The 17,622-nt window shown below is 57.9% G+C and overlaps 7 protein-coding genes across 7 annotated transcripts; 2 read left to right on the plus strand and 5 right to left on the minus strand.

The window, feature by feature from the left end:
• Nucleotides 1-29: 29 nt before the first annotated feature.
• Nucleotides 30-1,901, minus strand: EX895_003307 (uncharacterized protein; the record flags this gene model as incomplete). Its single annotated transcript, XM_029883905.1, has 1 exon — nucleotides 30-1,901. One exon carries the CDS (start codon nucleotides 1,899-1,901, stop codon nucleotides 30-32), a length of 1,872 nt encoding a protein of 623 aa, XP_029739711.1.
• Nucleotides 1,902-3,509: 1,608 nt separating this feature from the next.
• EX895_003308 (uncharacterized protein) lies at nucleotides 3,510-6,480 on the plus strand (the record flags this gene model as incomplete). The annotated part of the gene is made up of 2 exons (XM_029883906.1): nucleotides 3,510-5,746; nucleotides 6,342-6,480. The coding sequence occupies 2 exons, from the start codon at nucleotides 3,510-3,512 to the stop codon at nucleotides 6,478-6,480; spliced, it is 2,376 nt and encodes a 791-aa protein (XP_029739712.1).
• Nucleotides 6,481-6,807: 327 nt separating this feature from the next.
• On the minus strand, nucleotides 6,808-8,265 carry EX895_003309 (uncharacterized protein; the record flags this gene model as incomplete). Its single annotated transcript, XM_029883907.1, has 1 exon — nucleotides 6,808-8,265. One exon carries the CDS (start codon nucleotides 8,263-8,265, stop codon nucleotides 6,808-6,810), a length of 1,458 nt encoding a protein of 485 aa, XP_029739713.1.
• A 364-nt stretch (nucleotides 8,266-8,629) lies between these two features.
• EX895_003310 (uncharacterized protein) lies at nucleotides 8,630-9,085 on the plus strand (the record flags this gene model as incomplete). The annotated part of the gene is made up of 1 exon (XM_029883908.1): nucleotides 8,630-9,085. The coding sequence occupies one exon, from the start codon at nucleotides 8,630-8,632 to the stop codon at nucleotides 9,083-9,085; it is 456 nt and encodes a 151-aa protein (XP_029739714.1).
• A 1,050-nt stretch (nucleotides 9,086-10,135) lies between these two features.
• EX895_003311 (uncharacterized protein) lies at nucleotides 10,136-10,942 on the minus strand (the record flags this gene model as incomplete). The annotated part of the gene is made up of 3 exons (XM_029883909.1): nucleotides 10,136-10,478; nucleotides 10,581-10,770; nucleotides 10,864-10,942. The coding sequence occupies 3 exons, from the start codon at nucleotides 10,940-10,942 to the stop codon at nucleotides 10,136-10,138; spliced, it is 612 nt and encodes a 203-aa protein (XP_029739715.1).
• Nucleotides 10,943-11,486: 544 nt separating this feature from the next.
• Nucleotides 11,487-14,060, minus strand: EX895_003312 (uncharacterized protein; the record flags this gene model as incomplete). The annotated part of the gene is made up of 1 exon (XM_029883910.1): nucleotides 11,487-14,060. One exon carries the CDS (start codon nucleotides 14,058-14,060, stop codon nucleotides 11,487-11,489), a length of 2,574 nt encoding a protein of 857 aa, XP_029739716.1.
• Nucleotides 14,061-14,387: 327 nt separating this feature from the next.
• EX895_003313 (uncharacterized protein) lies at nucleotides 14,388-17,568 on the minus strand (the record flags this gene model as incomplete). The annotated part of the gene is made up of 2 exons (XM_029883911.1): nucleotides 14,388-14,595; nucleotides 14,678-17,568. The coding sequence occupies 2 exons, from the start codon at nucleotides 17,566-17,568 to the stop codon at nucleotides 14,388-14,390; spliced, it is 3,099 nt and encodes a 1,032-aa protein (XP_029739717.1).
• Between the last annotated feature and the right edge of the window lie 54 nt (nucleotides 17,569-17,622).

The following is a 17,622-nucleotide window of genomic DNA, read 5'->3' on the forward strand; positions in this document are numbered from 1 at the left end:
GTGAGTGAAGAGGGATGCCATTTAGACGTCTATGATCGCTTGTTCTGCTGTCCACCACCACCAACACCACCACCGCCGCCGCCGCCACGCCTGCCTCTGAATCCACCCCGTCCGCCTCGACCGTTACCTTTTCCACCACCACCACTTCCTCCTCTTCCACCCCCACCGTTCCTCTGCCCATTCCCACTTGCTCCGCCAGCGTTCGAATAATGCTTCTTCCACATCTGCTGTTCGATCATCGGCCTACTCGGATAACCATCCACCTTCGCCCCGCCCTCTTGCGTCCACGGATGATGACGATACTGTTCCGGTACGTTCTTCAACTCCGGTATCCAGGTCGCGACGTACTCGCCGCGTGCATCGTAGTCCTTTCCTTGCTTGATGGGGTTGAACTGCCGCGAGCTGCGCGGGTCGTTGCCCACACCGGCCACGTACTGCCAGTTACCCCAGTTGGAGTTGGGGTCGTAATCGACGAGCCAGCTCTCGAAGAATTCGGCGCCGTGCTGCCAGTTCCAGCCCAGGTCTTTGGTCAGAAAGCTGGCGACATTCTGGCGACCGCGGTTGGACATGAAGCCGGTCTGGACGAGTTCGATCATGTTGGCATCGATCATGGGTACGCCTGTGGTCGCGGTGGCCCAGCGCACAAACGGGTCGGATTTTTCCGTTAGCGACGCCGAGGTCTTCCAGTCGTACGCTTTCGAGGAGGCGGATTTGGGTGCCAGCTCCTCCTCGATCCCGCCGAGCGTGAAGAGGTGTGAGCCAAACTTCCACCCGACAAAGTAGAAGTAGTCGCGCCAGAGGAGCTCGAAGATGATCCAGTATCCACCGGCCTTGTTGTTTGCGTTTCCCGTTGCTTCGTCTAGCTCCTTCGCCTTTTGAGCGATGAGACGCGGGGACAGCAAGCCGTGAGCCAGGGCAGCAGCGAACTTGGTGCTGTAGTCCGCCCCTAGCATCTGGTTGCGCGTCTCCTTGTATGATGCACCCGGCGAACTCTTGCCCCCGCCGAAGTAGTGGTCCAAACGCTTGAGTGCTTCCGTCTCACCACCCTTGTACGGGAACGCCGAGTGCGGGACATCGACGACCCCGTCGCGCAGCACTTTCGCAAGCTGCTCGGTGTGTCCTAGCACGGGCTCGTCGAGCAGCGGCTGGAGGAGGTGCTTCTCCACCTCCTGCTTGCTGTCGAGGCGCCTGGAGCTGGAGAGCGCGTACACGCCCTCGGCGTCGGCGACGTCGACGGCGGGGAACGGCTTGAGCTTGGTGGGCGCCGGTAGAGGGGCTGTGAAAATGTCCGGTCCTTCGACCTGCTTACGGAAATGCGTAAACACGTCTGGGAGCTGTTTGACCGCAAAACCCAAGTCGCGCGAGTGGATTAGAGATTTGCCCTCAAACAGCTTGAAGGGGCACTGCAGGTCGTTCAGAATCCTCTCGAGCCGCTTCTGCACGTTGACTTCTTCCGTGTTGATCTCCCTGCCCAGGAACACGGCTTCCACCGTATCGCCCTTGTCGCGGATCTCGCGCACCAGCGCACGCACGACGCTCTCGGGCGTCCCCGCGAACAGTCCCAGATCGCTCCCGATAGACCGTAGTCGATCGCGGAGGTCGAACACGCTTTCGTTGATGAACTTGGTCCGGTGGATGCCCGTGCGCCAGAGCCCCAGCTCGCGCGTCTTTGCGTACTGCGTGGATCCTTTGCCCCCACCAGAGGAGGTGGCTTTGAGGAGCGAGGGGAACCCGGACACCTCGATGTGCCGCTGGTCGTAGACGTAGATCGGAAGGACGTGCGTTACGGGTTGCTTGAACGGCGTTGATGGTGGCGAGGGTTCGGAGCATAGGTGAAAGATGGGATGGTCGTGCAGGCGCAGGTCGTTGCGCAGCACCGCGATGAGGATGTTGCGTGTCATTGTTGCGTATGGCCTTTTCCGGTGTAGAGAACGAGAAAGAGAAAGAGAATGAGAGAGAACCCAAGAATGATCGTGACCACGGAAGACGGTGACTGCAGGAAGCCCCAGAAGGCTGAAGTATGAGGGGTTGTGTACAGGAGATTTACAAAGATGGTGGTCGTCGAGGAAGCTAAGTGTTGATATAGGTGTCCGAGTTATGCTGCAACAGTACGCTGACCAACATGAGCTTGGTTGCGAAGGAACGACAAAGAGGAAGGGTGGGATTCGGAGGTGGAGGTGAACGCGAGGGAAGGACGATGCTGTCATGGCTGGACCCTTGATCGTCGATGCCGTGCAGTGGCAACGGCAATGACGATATCGATTGCCCGTCGAGTCGCATTTCAGGGTCCACATATGTGGTAAGGCAGTGCTAATACCTTCGCACCACCATCCTGTTCCTGGCCCAACCGCCAAGCCCCTGCCTCACTTGCTCTCCAGAACAACAACATCATACTTTGAAGGGGAGGCTTGACCCGGTTCGAAGCATCTCTCTCAAGGTGACTGAGTGGCCAGAGAGGGCGACGGGCGACGGCAATTCGTACCAGTGCTGCCGTCACAAGGACAAGGTTTCGCAGCCGTAGCTTAACTGATGGTGCAGGATGCTTCCAGTAACAAACAACCAATGGACACATGGAAGCGCTCAACTTGACATCTGGCAATGAGGTAATCGTGCAGATGAGCTCGAAGGACTGTTTATTTACAAGAAACTGTTGTTTAAGAGAGCCTAACATAGTTTACAAGATCATCTGTCGGCCGTGTTTGAAAATTCTCAATCTAGATCATGGGGATCACCCGATTGAGATCCGATCACGACATCGACTAGCGCAGCTGAACCTCGAACAGCAAGGCAGCAAGGAAACAAGCAATCCACATTGATGTGAAGAGCACCTTGTTGAGCCCACCGTTCAATTCTAGGTTTCGCAATGCTTCGAAAGGCGAGTGCGGAAGAGTAACAAGACGACGATGAGGAAAGCGAGGTCACTAGAAGCTACTTGCGCAGCACAGCAGCTTGCCAGCTTGCTTCTCTGAGAAGATCGCGAATTTTCAAGAAGGTTGTTGCGGAAGCGAGAAGAACAAATTTCGAGCTTTTGCCACGCGTTCAGAGCCTGCTGTGGGCAATTCTAACCGCTGCGCTCAGCCAAATTGAAAGAAGAGGGTGTTGGTTGAGAAGAAAGCGTCAATCCGAAAATTTATTTTCCATGTCACATCACACAAGTCGAAGCGCATTCAACGTTTGGGCCACAGAACGCTGCTGTTGACCGTCCTGTGTCGAAATAAAATCATCGAGATTCACATTCGGACAGCTGCTTCTGAACTCGAAACCATTTTTATCGCAGCACAGCACAGTGCTCCGCTATCGTACTCAGCACGCAAAGGCGCTTGCCACTTTTCTGGTGATCATATCCGCTTCCGCTTTTCTTCAACACCACCACCCACCCACCACCTCTGTCGATCTCGTATCGATTCTCTTTCTTTCTTCCTTTCGTCCATCGTCATCTCCGGTTTCTATCTTCACCTTATCCCGCAGAGCTTCTGTGCACTACAGCTGCTTCTTTTTCTACCCTCAAAATGTCGTCCGTTGTCGGTATCGACGTGGGTAACGCCTCGTCCAAGATCGGTGTTGCCCGTGCCCGTGGTGTCGATGTCATCGCAAACGAGGTTTCCAACCGTGCCACCCCTTCGCTCGTCTCGTTCGGCCAGAAGGCGAGAGCGCTCGGCGAGGCCGCTGCCACCGCCCAGACCTCCAACTTCAAGAACACCGTCGGCTCTCTCAAGCGCCTCGTAGGTCGCACTTTCCAGGACCCCGAGGTGCAAAAGGTCGAAAAGAACTTCATCAATGCTGAGCTCGTCGACGCAAAGGGCGAGGTTGGTGTCAAGGTGCGCCTCGCAGGTGAGGAGCAAGTCTTCTCGGCCACTCAGCTTCTCGCCATGTACCTCAGCAAGCTCCGTGACACCACCTCCAAGGAGCTCGGTGGGGCCGGTGTCAGCGATGTTGTCCTCTCTACCCCTCTCTGGTTCACCGATGCCCAGCGACGTGCGTACCTCGACGCCGCCGAGATTGCCGGACTCAACCCCCTTCGCCTCCTCAACGACACCACCGCCACCGCCCTCGGTTACGGTATCACCAAGACCGACCTCCCCGAGGCCGACAACCCGCGCAACGTCGTCTTCTGCGACATTGGCCACTCTTCCTACCAGGTCGCTGTCGTCTCGTTCAGCAAGGGTCAGCTCACCGTTCTCGGCACCGCCGCCGACCGCAACTTTGGTGGCCGTGACTTTGACCGCGCCCTCCTCCTCCACTTTGCCCAGGAGTTCAAGGGCAAGTACAAGATCGACGTCCTCTCCAGCCCCAAGGCCTCCTTCCGTCTCGCCGCCGGCTGCGAGCGTCTCAAGAAGGTGCTTTCCGCCAACGCACTCGCTCCCCTCAACGTCGAGAACCTCATGGAGGACATCGACGCCAGCTCCCAGCTCAAGCGCGAGGAGTTCGAGCAGCTCATCTCTCCTCTTCTCGAGCGCATCACTGTTCCCCTTGAGACCGCCCTTGCCCAGTCTGGCCTGACCAAGGATCAGATCCACTCGATCGAGATGGTCGGCGGCTCCTCGCGTGTCCCCGCCCTCAAGGAGCGCATTTCGGCCTTCTTTGGTAAGTCGCTCTCGTTCACCTCGAACCAGGACGAGGCTGTTGCCCGAGGATGCACCCTCGCCTGCGCCGTCCTCTCGCCCGTCTTCAAGGTGCGCGACTTCAGCATCCACGACGCTACCCCTTACTCGATCAAGGTCACCTGGGATAAGGCTGCCGACGTGCCGGACGAGGACACCGAGCTTGTCGTCTTCCAGCCCAACAACCCCATCCCTTCCACCAAGATCCTCACCTTCTACCGCAAGGAGAACTTCGACCTCGAGGCACACTACGCCTCGCCCGACCAGATCCCCGAGGGCATCAACCCTTGGATCGGCAAGTTCTCCATCAAGGGTGTTACCCCCAACGCCGAGGGAGACCACTCGATCGTCAAGGTCAAGGCCCGTCTCAATCTGCACGGCGTGCTCAACTTTGAGTCTGCCTACACCGTCGAGGAGGTCGAGAAGGAGGAGGAAGTGCCCGTCACCGACCCCGCTGCCATGGAGACCGACGGCGACAAGGACGCTGCCGCGCCCAAGACCGAGATCCGCAAGGTCAAGAAGCTTCAGCGCAAGGCTGACTTGACCATCGTCTCTGGCTTCACCGGCGGCAAGGACGCCTCCATTGTTGCCAGCATGAAGGAGACCGAGGGCCAGCTCTACTCGAACGACAAGCTTGTCATCGACACCGAGGACCGAAAGAACGCCCTTGAGGAGATGATCTACGACCAGCGATCCAAGCTCGACGACCGACTCAAGCTGTTCGTCACCCCCGAGGAGAAGGAGAAGTACCTCGCTGCCCTCAACGCTCAGGAGGAGTGGCTCTACTCGGACGAGGGCGAGGACGCCACCAAGTCGGCCTACGTCGAGCGCATCGAGTCGCTGCAGAAGATTGGAGGCCCCATCCAGTTCCGTGAGAAGGAGTTCCAGGAGCGACCTAAGGCCGCTTCGGCGTTGCGTGAGGCCATCAACAAGTACATGGAGATGGCTCAGGGCGGTGACGAGGCTTACAGCCACATCTCGGAGGACGACAAGCAGAAGGTGATCGAGAAGTGCGCCACCGTGGCCAAGTGGCTCGACGATGGCCTGTACAAGCAGTCGGAGCTGCCCAAGAACGCCGACCCCAAGATCCTGTCGGCCGACATGCTCAAGAAGAAGGACGAGATCATCTACTTTGCCCACCCAATGTATGTATCACTGACCCCACGACCCCTGCCATCGCCACCACCTCGACCGCGACCGCGATCGACATCGTCTGCTTCCAGTGATGGAACCAACATGGGTCTATTCGGAAAGCGGAACGAGTTAAACACGGGTACCACTACCAACACGTCCACTGCTCACGCGACTCCGCCCACCGACGTCGACCTTGACGCCGGTGATGACGGCAGCAGCATGCTGAGTGGTATCAGCCCTCTGTCGGTGCTGGAGTTGCCGTCGGAGCTGTCGGATTCCGACATTGATGCAGAGGGCGAGACGGATGTGGATTGCAGTGTTGGCTCTGCCGGCAGCATACCGGCAGTCGCTGTGAATGATCGCATCCGCCAGCGATCTGACACGCCGAATGGTAGCAGCCACAGCAATACCACCTCCCCCGCATCTCGCCACTATGGACGTGGTAGTGGACCGGTTCGTCAACGTCAGCGTGTCACCAGTCCCACATCACACCCTCCACCCGACGACACCTGACCCCCTTTTTATTACTCGGAACACCGTCCACTGACACTTCACCTTTCTTCGTCCCTTCTTTCTCCCTCTCGCGCGCACTTCGCCTCGACACAGCATGAGCAAGGCCAAGCCCCGCGCCGACACCACCCAGGCCCCCACCCCGGCCAAGGACGACAAGAAGGACGACGCCGCCAAGACGTCCAACGCCGAAGCCGACAAGGCCGACGGTCCCGGTGAGATGGACGTCGACTAAGTTCCAGGTCCCTGCAGCTGGTTTGAGAGCGATTCTTTTCTCACCGGGAAGCTAGGCTAGACGAGCGTTGCTTCGGTTCTTGATCCTTGTTTTTTTTTCTTCTCTTGTACTCTTGTTCAAAAAATCAAAATGATTCTTCTTTCACAGATGGGTGTGTGGGGTGTGTTGGAAGTTGAGGGTCTTCTTGCATTTGAGATTGTCGAGGTTTGACGACGGTTTTCTCAACAGAGCGTGCAGACGGAAGACAGAGTACGCGGCGGTCACGCAAGAGAGCATTTGGAACGGCATTCTTTTCATTCGGTCCGAACCCCCTACCTCTGCTCGGACTCACAGCGTCGGATATACGGCCTCGATTTCCTTGTGGGCCCACGCCCTTCCCGCATTGAACTCGCCCGCTGTCTGGGCGCCCGTCTTGGCACCGACCGCCTTGGCGACATACTTGTAGATCACCAGTCCGTCCAAGCCGACCGGGCCCCTGGCATGCGTCTTGCCCGTGCTGATACCCACCTCGGTGCCCAGGCCGAACCTAAACCCGTCGGCAAAGCGCGTCGAGATGTTGACAAACACGTTGGCAGAGTTGATCGACTTGACGAACCGGTCCGCTGCGGCGTTTGGAGAGGCGGTGGGCGAGGTGAGGATGAGGTCCGTGTGGCCCGAGCTGTGGGTGGTGATGTGGTGGATCGCGGAGTCGAGGGTGGCGGTGGAGGCAACGGCGAGCGTGAGATCGAGAAATTCGGTGTGGTAGTCTGACGGTTGCGCTGCGACGATTTGGGAGCGGTACTTTTGCAGGAGCGATTGTGGGAGGTGCGAGAGCGACTCCTGATCGAGGCGAAGCTGAACCTTGGCGCCAAGTAGTGCTTCTGCGAGAGGCGGCCAAAAGTGGGCTTTAGCCAGCAGTTTCTCGTTGATAAGCAGCGTCTCCAGCGCATTGCACGCCGCGGGGTAGTCGGTCTTGCTATCCACCACCGTGCCGACCACCATGTCCAGATCGGCATCCTCATGGACATACCCGATACACAGCCCATCCGCATGCCCCATCACAGGCATCCTCGCGTCGCGCTGAATCGCCTTGACCAGCTCGTTGCTGCCCCTCGGGATCACGAGATCGATGAACTCGTCCAAATGCAACAAACTCTGGATATCCCCGCGCGTCTCCACCGTCTGGATGAGGTCCTTCGGCAACCCGGCCTCGGCCAGCGCATCCGAAATGATACTCGACAAGATCGCTGCGGTATGTTTGCTCTCCTTGCCTCCCTTCAAAATCGCAGCGTTGCCCGACTTGATCGCAAGACTTGCAATGTTGACCACCACCTCCGGCCTCGCCTCAAAGATGCACAGTAACACGCCAATGGGGCACGTGATGCGGTACAGGTCGATGGCGCCCTGCGTCTCGGTCTCCTCTGCCAGTCTCTTGGCCCATTGCACATGATCCAGCGGTGACGGCAGCGCGGCGACATCCGAAACACCAGCAAGCAGCGACTCCCACTTGCCCGCCTTGCTGAACAGGTCCAACCTCGCAGCAAGCGACGCCGACAGCTTGCCCTGCTCTACAAGCGTCTGCGCAGCCTGCATGTCGAGCGCATTCGCATCTTGGATTCGCGTCTTGTTGCGTTCGAGCGCCGAGCGGATGGAGAGGAGCGCCGAGGAGCGTGTGGTATCGGCAGAGGCCGAAGTGGAGAGGAGTTGGGAGGAGGCCTCGAAAGCGGATCGGGCTTGGCGTGCGACGCTTTCGGCGCTATTGCTGTTGCTGGCATTGGTGCTGCCTGCAGCGTACTTGTCGCTCATGGTTGTGCCGCTTATCTTTCGGGTTTGGTGTTGTGATGGGAGGAGAGGAGAATGCGAATGAGGATGAGGATGATGTGGGTGATTGAGGCGAGAACAGTGGCGCTGAGAGACTCGGGCCACGTCCGAGTCACTGATTTTGTTCTTCGGGCTTTAGCACGGCGGGCAAGCGACGATATTTCTTCTGAAATGTCCAAATTCTTGGAGGACAAATCTAACAGTTTGTTCTCATTCGCAAAAATCACGTGCAGCCCAAGGAGAGCTGGAAGAAAGGTCTGCAAAGTCTTTCTCATCATTCTCGTCATCATCACCTTCACCTCTTGTATCACCATACTCTCACTGTCTATTCATCACAGATCGAAGCACGATGCCTCGCCTATCACCATTCCGACCGCTCCTGCGGCTCGCATCTACCAGCACCAGCACTGCCACAACCACCACCACCACCACCACCACCACAGCGCTTCCACCGGTCGCATCCACATCCTACGCCCGCTTTGCAACCGCACCCCTCCTAACGCGCTCTGCGCCCACCGTCTCTCCCTACCTGCGCACCGCGCTCCGACCAGCCACACCATCGCTACTCTCCACCACATCAACCTCGAGCGTTCTCTCGCTGCTTTCACCCTCCTCTAGCCCCAGTGGGGTCTCTACGGCGGCGCTCGGCCAGCAGACAAGAAGCGTGACGTACGGGTCCGAGTACCAGCCCTCGCAACGCATCCGCAAGCGTCGACACGGGTTCCTCGCCAGGAACAAGACCAAGAATGGCCGCAAGACGATCATGAGGAGGCGGTTCAGGGGGAAGGCGAAGCTGAGTCATTGATGCGGCGGGGGATAGCGCGCATTAAGTCGGAGGTACAGGAAGGAGGCGGGCGGTTTTGGAAGGGATATGGATCTGGCTGACGCGAGGATGAATTGGAGGAGGCATGGTGTGTTGACGGCTGTACGGAGCGGGAATGAAAGGATTGGCGAGCGGCATTTGGACGTTGAACGTGCATCAAAGCTCTCGGGAACGCATCTACACTCTCGCTCTTGTCCCCGGATCCTCCGAGCCTCAAGACCCGTCATCTCCTCTCTCTCTCTCTCTCTCTCTCTCTCTCTCTCTCTCTCTTTGTCGAATAGACGACAACGACGAATGCAATCTCTTCTGACAAAAGTACAATCCAGTCTGACCCGTGCTTGCTTGCCGTGACACCGTCCCACCTTGCACACATGAGACGTCTAACTGAATAGGTAGATGGTCGAGCCAGCCTTGTGTGATTGCGTGCTCTCGTTTGTCTCTTTACACCAGTGCAGAGGGCGAGGTTCGGGTCTAACTTAGAGTTAGATCTTACCGGAAGAAAGGTCCGAGCTGAAGCGCTGCCTCCCCCTCTTCCGCATGAACGACTTACCGGCAGGCGAGGGTGGAGAGGGGCGCCACCGTTCCGACCAGCAAAAGGACGACGACGGACTGGCTGCCAGGTCTGGTTCGAGGTTTGCAGTTCCCTGACGATTCACAACGAGCACGACGTCCCTCTGACGACAGGCCCATGAGCTCGAAAGCTGTGCGTTTGAACGGCTGCCCTTAAACAAACAGCCGCAATGCATCCCAACAGAACCAAGCTCTGGCAGACCAGACGCTCTCTCTTCAACTCTCAGTCCTTCATCAAGTGCAGTGAGCAGTGAGCAGTGAGCGAGATCAATCGGCGTCACCATGCGAACCAATCAATGCAAAAGATCCTCGTTTCGTATGACAAAAAGAGTCGGTATGAACAGACACAGGTCCAAGGAAGGCCAACAAGTCCCGCTGCAGCTCTGATGCCTCCCTTCTGCTTGTTTGCTTCCTCGTCCTTTTCTTCCTCCACCTTTCCTCCTTCCCCCTCCCCCCTCGTCCTCACTGAAACTCCTTAGCACTTCCCGTCATGATCAGCCCGACAATCAACCCGAACAACCCCAAGATCGAGCTAAACACCTCGACGATCAAGATCTTGACAAACAGCTGCGGGTCGGCCGCATCCGCCACAGCCGCGTTACTGCCCGTGATGCCGACCGCAACACCGCAGCACAGGTTGCACATGCCCACGGTCAATCCGCCCCAGAACAGCACATGCCCCGTGAGGTAGTTGTCGGGCGACCAGAGGCCGTCTGTTCCTGCTTCCAAGTTGCCTGTGATCTTGGCGGAGAAGACGATGGCCATGATGACGCCGTAGATCGCAACGACTTCGCAGAAGATGATTCTAAGCCACCACCCCGTCAACAGAAAGTCAATTTTATAAATATGGCGTTAGAGAGGGGAAGATCGAAGAGCGGGATGCTGGGCGATGTGTGGATAGACTTACGAGACAAGGTTCTTGGTGGTGATGCGCGGGGCTCTTACACCTGCACCCAAGATGGATGCGCCCGTGATAAAGATGCCCCAACCGGCACCGACGACGGAGAGGCCGATGCAGAGACCGATTCCGATCATCGCCCATGCGTAGGGCGACGTCTCTTCGAGGAACGCTCCGATGTTGAAGCTCTCCCCATTGCCTAACAGATCACACCCCCAACCGTTGACAGAAGATAGGAACATGTCAGCAAAACGCATCCAGTTGACAGAGAAGTGCGGTTTGTAAGACTCACCTGTGAGAAGCATATACAGTCCCACCGCAGACAGAGTGGTCAACCCGGAACCTCCGGCTAGCGCTAATGTCGAGACCATCCTTGTCAAACAACCGAGTAAAACGGTTCCTCCCGAAGAAAGAGTTGTACCGATCGACGTTGCTGGTGTTTGCTGTTGCTACCGCTGTGCGCCTGTTGTCGTCGTATGCGATCGCTCCAAAAGGTGTGGGAGCGGTGGCCGTCGAAGAGAAGAGGTGATTAGACAGTTGGCGTCGGTGGAGATGATGGTTGTCGAAAATCGAGAGTGGTCGGTGCATCGTGTGCGTTTGATGCAGAGGGGCTCAGCTGTTGCGATTTCTTGCCGTGCGGAAATTCAACCAAGCAGCCCAGCACGCGCCAAGTCGAGACGATCTCTCTCAGACTGAACACAGAGAGAGTCTGAAGCCGGTGAATATGCTGATCTAACATTGGTTCTCTCGGTTCGCCTGACCTGCAGCAACGACGACGAGATCCACGGCCACTTACTCCCTTGACCTTCTCATGCCATGTCTAGAAGTGTGCGCCGATCGAGTATGAAAGCACACAATGCTATGTTAGAAGCGAAACTCTGCGTAATAATGTTTACTCTGGCATTGCACAACGCTTCAGCCCTGCTGCTCGGTGACGTCCCCTTCAGGGGACGAGTAGCTACTACTCTTGTGCTTCGGCGTAAAACTCCATTCTTCCGGCGCTTTGCCCAAGAACATCTCACTGACCTTGACCCAGTCCTCGGCCTTACTGCTCGCCAAGAGCGTCTCGAGCTCGTCTCTGCCCCTGAACAGCGGCGGCCTGTCGTTGAGCCTGGCGGGCAAAAACTCCAACAGGCCCGTGGGGACGTACCTGTGGGTGAAGCTCATCATCTCGCACATGAATCTGCGGGTGGTGTTGACACCGTGCGTGTCGCTGCCCCAATGCGTCAAGCCGTAGGAAGCAAAGTCTCGCATCATGTCGAGCCGCTCGCGAGAGGAAATGTCCCAATCGCGGCGCTCCTTGATCTCTGTAAAAAGCCACGGCTTGATCAGCGCGCCGCGTGCAATCATCTCTCCGTCGACACCCGTGCGCTCTAACCGCTCGTAGTAGTCCTGCCACGAATACACGTCGCCGTTGCCGTACACGGGGATGGGCACCATCTCAGGCTCGTCCGCGTGCAGCGGGTCCTCGTTCCATTCGCGCACCGACTCGCGCAGCGTGTTCGCGCAGAAGGCGATCCGGCTCCAGTCCGCATCGTTCTTGTAGCGCTGCTTGCGGCTTCGTCCGTGCAAGGTCGCAGCAGCGGCTCCCCATTCGGTCTGAGCGCGCGCGAAGAGCTTGTGCGTCGTCAGCTTCGGGCCCGTACCCGTGCGCAATTTGATTGTGAGAGGTGTATCGCCTAGTACGGCGTTCATCCCGCGCACGATCTTGCTGAGCTTGGAAGGGTGATCTAGAAGCGCCGACCCCGCGCCTTTGTTGTACACGAGATCAATCGGACACCCACAGTTGATGTCCACAAAATCCAACCCGTCCCCGACCTCGGCCTTCAGCGCTTCCGCCACGGGCACCAACAGATCCGGTTTACCGCCACACAGCTGCGTCCCAAAGATTCGCTCCGACTCGTGCCGGCGTACGAGCGACCATTCGGACGCATTGCCGTGCAGGAACGACTCGGCGAGGCCCATCTCGCCACAGTGAATGTCCGAGCCGAACGACGTGCAGATGCGACGGAACGGTAAGTTGCCTGTGGTGGTAAGCGGGGCGAGGTACAGCTCGCCTTTCCAGTTAAGACGGCGTTTTTCGGTCGGGCGGATGCGGGCCAAGTCGATCGACGTGGATGTGGTGGCTGCTTCGGCCGCTCTGGCGGCGGTGGCGGCGGCCGAAGCGTTGCGAAGAGCGTTCTCCATTTCTTCCAGGTCATCACCGTGTTCAGTGGCCGTCGCTGCAGCGCCGTTGCTGGCGCCAGATGCCTGTGCAGCGGCAGCAGCAGCAGCGGCCGCCGCTACAGCTTCATCCACGACCTGCGCAGGAATTGGCCCTCTCCCCGCCGTCCCACCTTGCGGGTCCACCTGTGCCAGCTCCTTTGCTTCCTTCTCCAAATACTGCAGCACCGCTTTGGTCTTGGGCAGCGGATACTTGCGTACACGCATCGCCTTCATCCCGGCGCTCGAGCCGTGATTCAATTCTTCCTGATCCAGAGCTTCCTTCTTCTCCCCGGCATCTGGCAGAACAAACGCGCGAGACCTCGCCCTCCACGCATCCACTTTCACTTGATCCGTGACGAGTTCCAGACCAGATCGTGCGAAACCGGTGGCGTTCTCTGGATCCAGGAGCGAAGAGGGACCGACGAGACGGACGTGCGCTCCGAGGAAGCGACACTTCCAGCCCATTGTGCAGAAGCCTTTGAGGTCGAAGATGGGGCATGAGGTGGTCCAGTCCAGACTGGCGTGTGCGGGATCTGTCGAGGTCGGCACCTTGGAAGCAGCAGACCCGGCAGCTGAAGAGTTCGCACGGACGAACGTTTGCGCCTCTCTTCCTGCTTCGCTCCCCTTGCCTGCGACTGGAACAGGAAGAAGCGTCAACGAGTACCTCTCCTCCAACCAACTCTGCTTCTGTTCCCTCGTCATCTCTTGCAGCTCCGCATACGGCGTCGGAGGCAAAAACAGATCTCGATCCTTACTTTGCAGATATCCAACCAGATCATGACTGAATCTGCACCCGCCGGTCTTTGCAAACTTGCACCCGTCCTCGCCTTTTGATAGAAATCCATGACACTGCCCTTTGCCATCTTTGAGCGAGGTGAACTGCCTCGCTTTGTTCTGACCGCCTTTCTTCACAGCCTCACCATCGTGCGCTTTGGACTTTTTCTCGGCCCGCTGAGCGGCGGCGAGCGCAGCGGCTTCCTCGCGACGTGCGCGCTTGCGTGCTGCTCCCTTGAGCTTTTTAGGGGGTTCGCCGTTTAAGGTGGTACTGCTGGAGGTGGCGGGGTTGGTTGAGCGTTCGGCTGCGTCGTCGTCAACTTGCTTGATGGGAACGGTGTCGATGGAAGAGGTGGGTCTGGCTAGAATGTATTCCGGTTTGATAGGGGCGATGCCCGGCGTGTACTTGTCAGTGGGACCGTAGACGGGATGTTTCCACTCTGACTCGGGCGCTTCTTCACCAACTGCGGCCGGTGTGGAATGTGGTGTTGTATCTGCCGCCTCGGTCATCTTCTTGAACTGTCACCTGCAGAACGAACAAGAATGTCGTTGCTGAACGAGAAGATGGTGATGATTAAGTGGCGAGAAGAATGTGCAAGGCTGGAAGAAATTAAAAAAATTTAGAAGGCCGCCATCCCAAAGAAAAAGGAAAAGTGTCGTGTGTGTGGAGAGAGAAATTAACTTGAAAATAAATATTAAAATCTCAATCTTTTCCACAACCTCGCTGTGCAGTATGGAAACCCTCACTCAAGCATCACACTCCAAACGCCTGCCGATCGCAGGAAACACTGATCATTCATTGAGCATCGCGGAATCACACAGAGTAGTATCTCCAACTCAGAGCGAGTCGCCAGCAAAGGCAAGGTACGAAAGGGGGGGGAGAGAGAGCGGCGACGGCGAAGACAGCTCTTTGACTGAGGAAGCCGCTCTGAGCGCTCTGAAACCGCCCTCGCCTGAGCGGTTGGCACCGACGAGGAACCGTGCCGAGATCTCGCCCACAGCTACAGCGCATGCGACGATGATGAGGATGATGACGATCCACGTGCTGTTGACGGCATAATGAAGAAAAAGGAGAAGAGTCAGCGACTGCGACTTTTATCGCCCAAGAACGGGAGCGTCAAACTTACATCTTGGACATGGCCGTATTGGCAATATGTTCATGAATGATTTCCAACAGATCGTTCGCCACCGCCAACCTCTCATTCAGATTCTCCACCCTCTCATCCACCTCCAGATAGTCCCTGATGGCATCGTACAGCGCCTTCAGCGACGCCTCGGACCAAAAAAGTTCCGGTGTGTCCAGCACGTTGCTCGTCAGGTTGACATCCACCCTCAACTTGAACAACCGACCTGTCAACCGCAATGCCTCTCTCCGCTTGAGCTTCAATTCTCCACTCGAAGCCATCTCCTTCGGGATATGCGAGGTAAGCTCCAACGTTGCCTGCATCCTTTCTTCAAACACTGACAGCTTGGTCGACTGCGCGATAGCGTGCGCAAGAGACAGCTTGAGCAGGTGGTTGGGCGCACGGAAGGTGAAAAAGTCGTTGAAGATGCGCGGAGCCGAGATGTTGGGGTCGTAGCAAAAGTGGAACGCTTCCGTCTCCCGTGCCGCCTCGTCCATCGGTTCTCGTGCACATCCGGAAGACAGCACATCCTCGATGATGCTCCTCTCCTCGGCGGCCGAGAAATTGTACATGACCAAAACGCCGTATGGCAAGATGACCAGCTCGGCGGATTGGAGCGCCTCGAGGATGGGACGTGGCGTGTTGAGGTTGGCCGAAGTGTCGTGGTTGTGCGAGGCCATGTTGGGGCCAGCATAACGACGCTTTCGACGACGCAGCTTGACTTTGCGCGTCCTGCGTTCCTTGGGCTGCCCATCAACCTGTTGCTCGCCGTTCCGCCCCGCCTGGCTCGGGTCGATGCCGTTGCCGGTGTCATCGCCGACAGCGTTCTCGTCGAGTGGCTGCAACGAGTTCGAAGCACCATCAGCGCGAGCTAGCCTCGTCTCTCCGGCATCTTCGCGCGACGTGTTGGCGACTTCCTCTACGTCCGAGATGATACTGAGCTCGTGTGAGCGGTACGAATGCGACATGGGTTCTGTCTCGCCTCGCTCTTCTGCACGCTGTTGCAGCATCATGTCGCGAGCTCCCGCCGAGTCAAGATGGTTGATGGCAAGCTCGCTCTTGTCCGTGGCAATGTCGACGGGCGAACCGGAGCTGCGATAGGGCGGCAGTGCCTCTACATCCGATACAGAGCTCTGGCTGTCACGTCGACGCTCGATCAGGAAAGGACGCGCCTCTGTCCCCGCGTCCTCGGTGTCTCTGTCTGACAGCCTGCGCGAAGGAACGGCAGGTCGGGCCAGAGGCGTTGCTAGCATGCCCTCGTCGTCTTCGAGGCTACTGCTAATGGGATGCGTGCTGCTGTCAGTCGACTCATGGTGAACGTGTTGATGAGCTGCATTTGCAACGGCCTGAGCTTCGTCTTGCTCGCGATCACGGCTACCTCGTTGCTCACCAGGATTCCACCTTTCGGTCTCACTCTCCCAGGCAGACGTCTCTCCGCCACCGCGTCCATCGCCGCGGTGTGAGTCGCCGCGCCTCCGACTCTCGCTGTCGGAGCCTCGACCTTCGCCGCCTTTGATGTAGCCATCTTGGTCGATGTCTTCCTCCTCTTCCTGGCGATGCTCGAAGTAGGTGCCGATATAGCCAAACTCATCGCGTTGTTCGAGCTCTCTCTCCCTGCGCGATTCGGCACCTGGGCTGGCGGATCGAGGCTCAGGAGCAGAGCGAACGTTGGCGCGTCCAAATCCGGGTAGAAGAGGTTTGGTGTAGACGGCGTAGGCGCACTCATCGTAGAGACGGGGCTTGACGCCATGTTCGCGACGCAAGAAGCCGAGGAGCGTGCCGAGGTGGATGGAAGCCGAAATGCTGTAGGCGGTGACTCGTGGGAGCGGTGTCATGAGCCTGGCACTTGGAGGCATGCGCTCGAACGTGTGATAGACAGGACCCGATTTGTGAGGTCGAAGAGGAGGAGCTCGGCTGGCGGCATTGCGATAGGTGGTTGCCGCTTTGGGCATGGCTTGCTGCGCGCGCCGTGCCTGAGCAGCTGATACGGAAGAGGCAGCGGCACGAGCGAGGGCGGAAGAGGCGGCTTGTCGCTGCGAGCTCTTGGATACGGGAGTGACCAGCTTGCCCGGTACGGGAGCAGGAGCCGTGTGTCTGGTCGAGGGGAGGGTAGGTCCAGGGCGGGGAGTGATGACAGGCACTCTGGCAGGCGGTTTGGAGGGAGCAGTGAGGGCAGGCTTGGCAGGAGCGCCGCTCGATGGATCCGCTTGTGAGGCTTCGTCGTCGGTGACTTCTTCTTCGTCTTCATCTTCGTCGTCGTCGTCATCATCATCGTCATCGTCATCGTCTTCATCGTCGTCGTCATCATCACCTGGAAGAGGAGCTAGCTGAGACTCGGAAGGCAGGACAACGTGCTTGCCTGAGGTCTTTGTGGTTCGTACAGGCTTCTCTGTGCGTACGGGGAGCGAATAGCGCGTTGCACGAGCTGGAGTGCCTTTGAATCGATTTGATGTGGTGGCCGGCGGCGAGAGGGGAGCAGCTGGCACAGGCTTTTTAGGGGCTGAGGCAGGCGAAACGGACGCAACTTTACCAGCTGTGTTTTGAGACGATCCCGGTACAAGAGACGCTCTCAACAGGTTGGCACGGTTGGAGCGATTGTTGGTGGAAGGCTGCACGCCGGGATCGTAGTCGCCTGGGGCCTCGTCATCGTAGTCGTGATCATCGACGTCGTTGAGCTGATCATTATGCTGCTTGGAGCTGGACGAGGTGGATCCGGTGGAAGTTGAGCCAGCTCTGCGACTGCGAAGCGATGAGGCAGTGGCCGATATGCCCGGAAGCGGCTGCGATGATCGACGTTGAACAGGCGATGGAGTGTTGATCGCATCGGATGGAGACTGCGACGAATTGTCCTGCGATGTGGGCAACAGGCCCTTTCGATTTGATCCTGACGACATGCTGTGTGATGCAGTCAAGAGATGAGAGAACGGTGGTGGAGTGGAGCCAAGATG

This window comes from Sporisorium graminicola, chromosome SGRAM_20 (genome assembly GCF_005498985.1).
Source record: "Sporisorium graminicola strain CBS 10092 chromosome SGRAM_20, whole genome shotgun sequence".
NCBI classification, from domain to species: Eukaryota; Fungi; Basidiomycota; class Ustilaginomycetes; order Ustilaginales; family Ustilaginaceae; genus Sporisorium; species Sporisorium graminicola.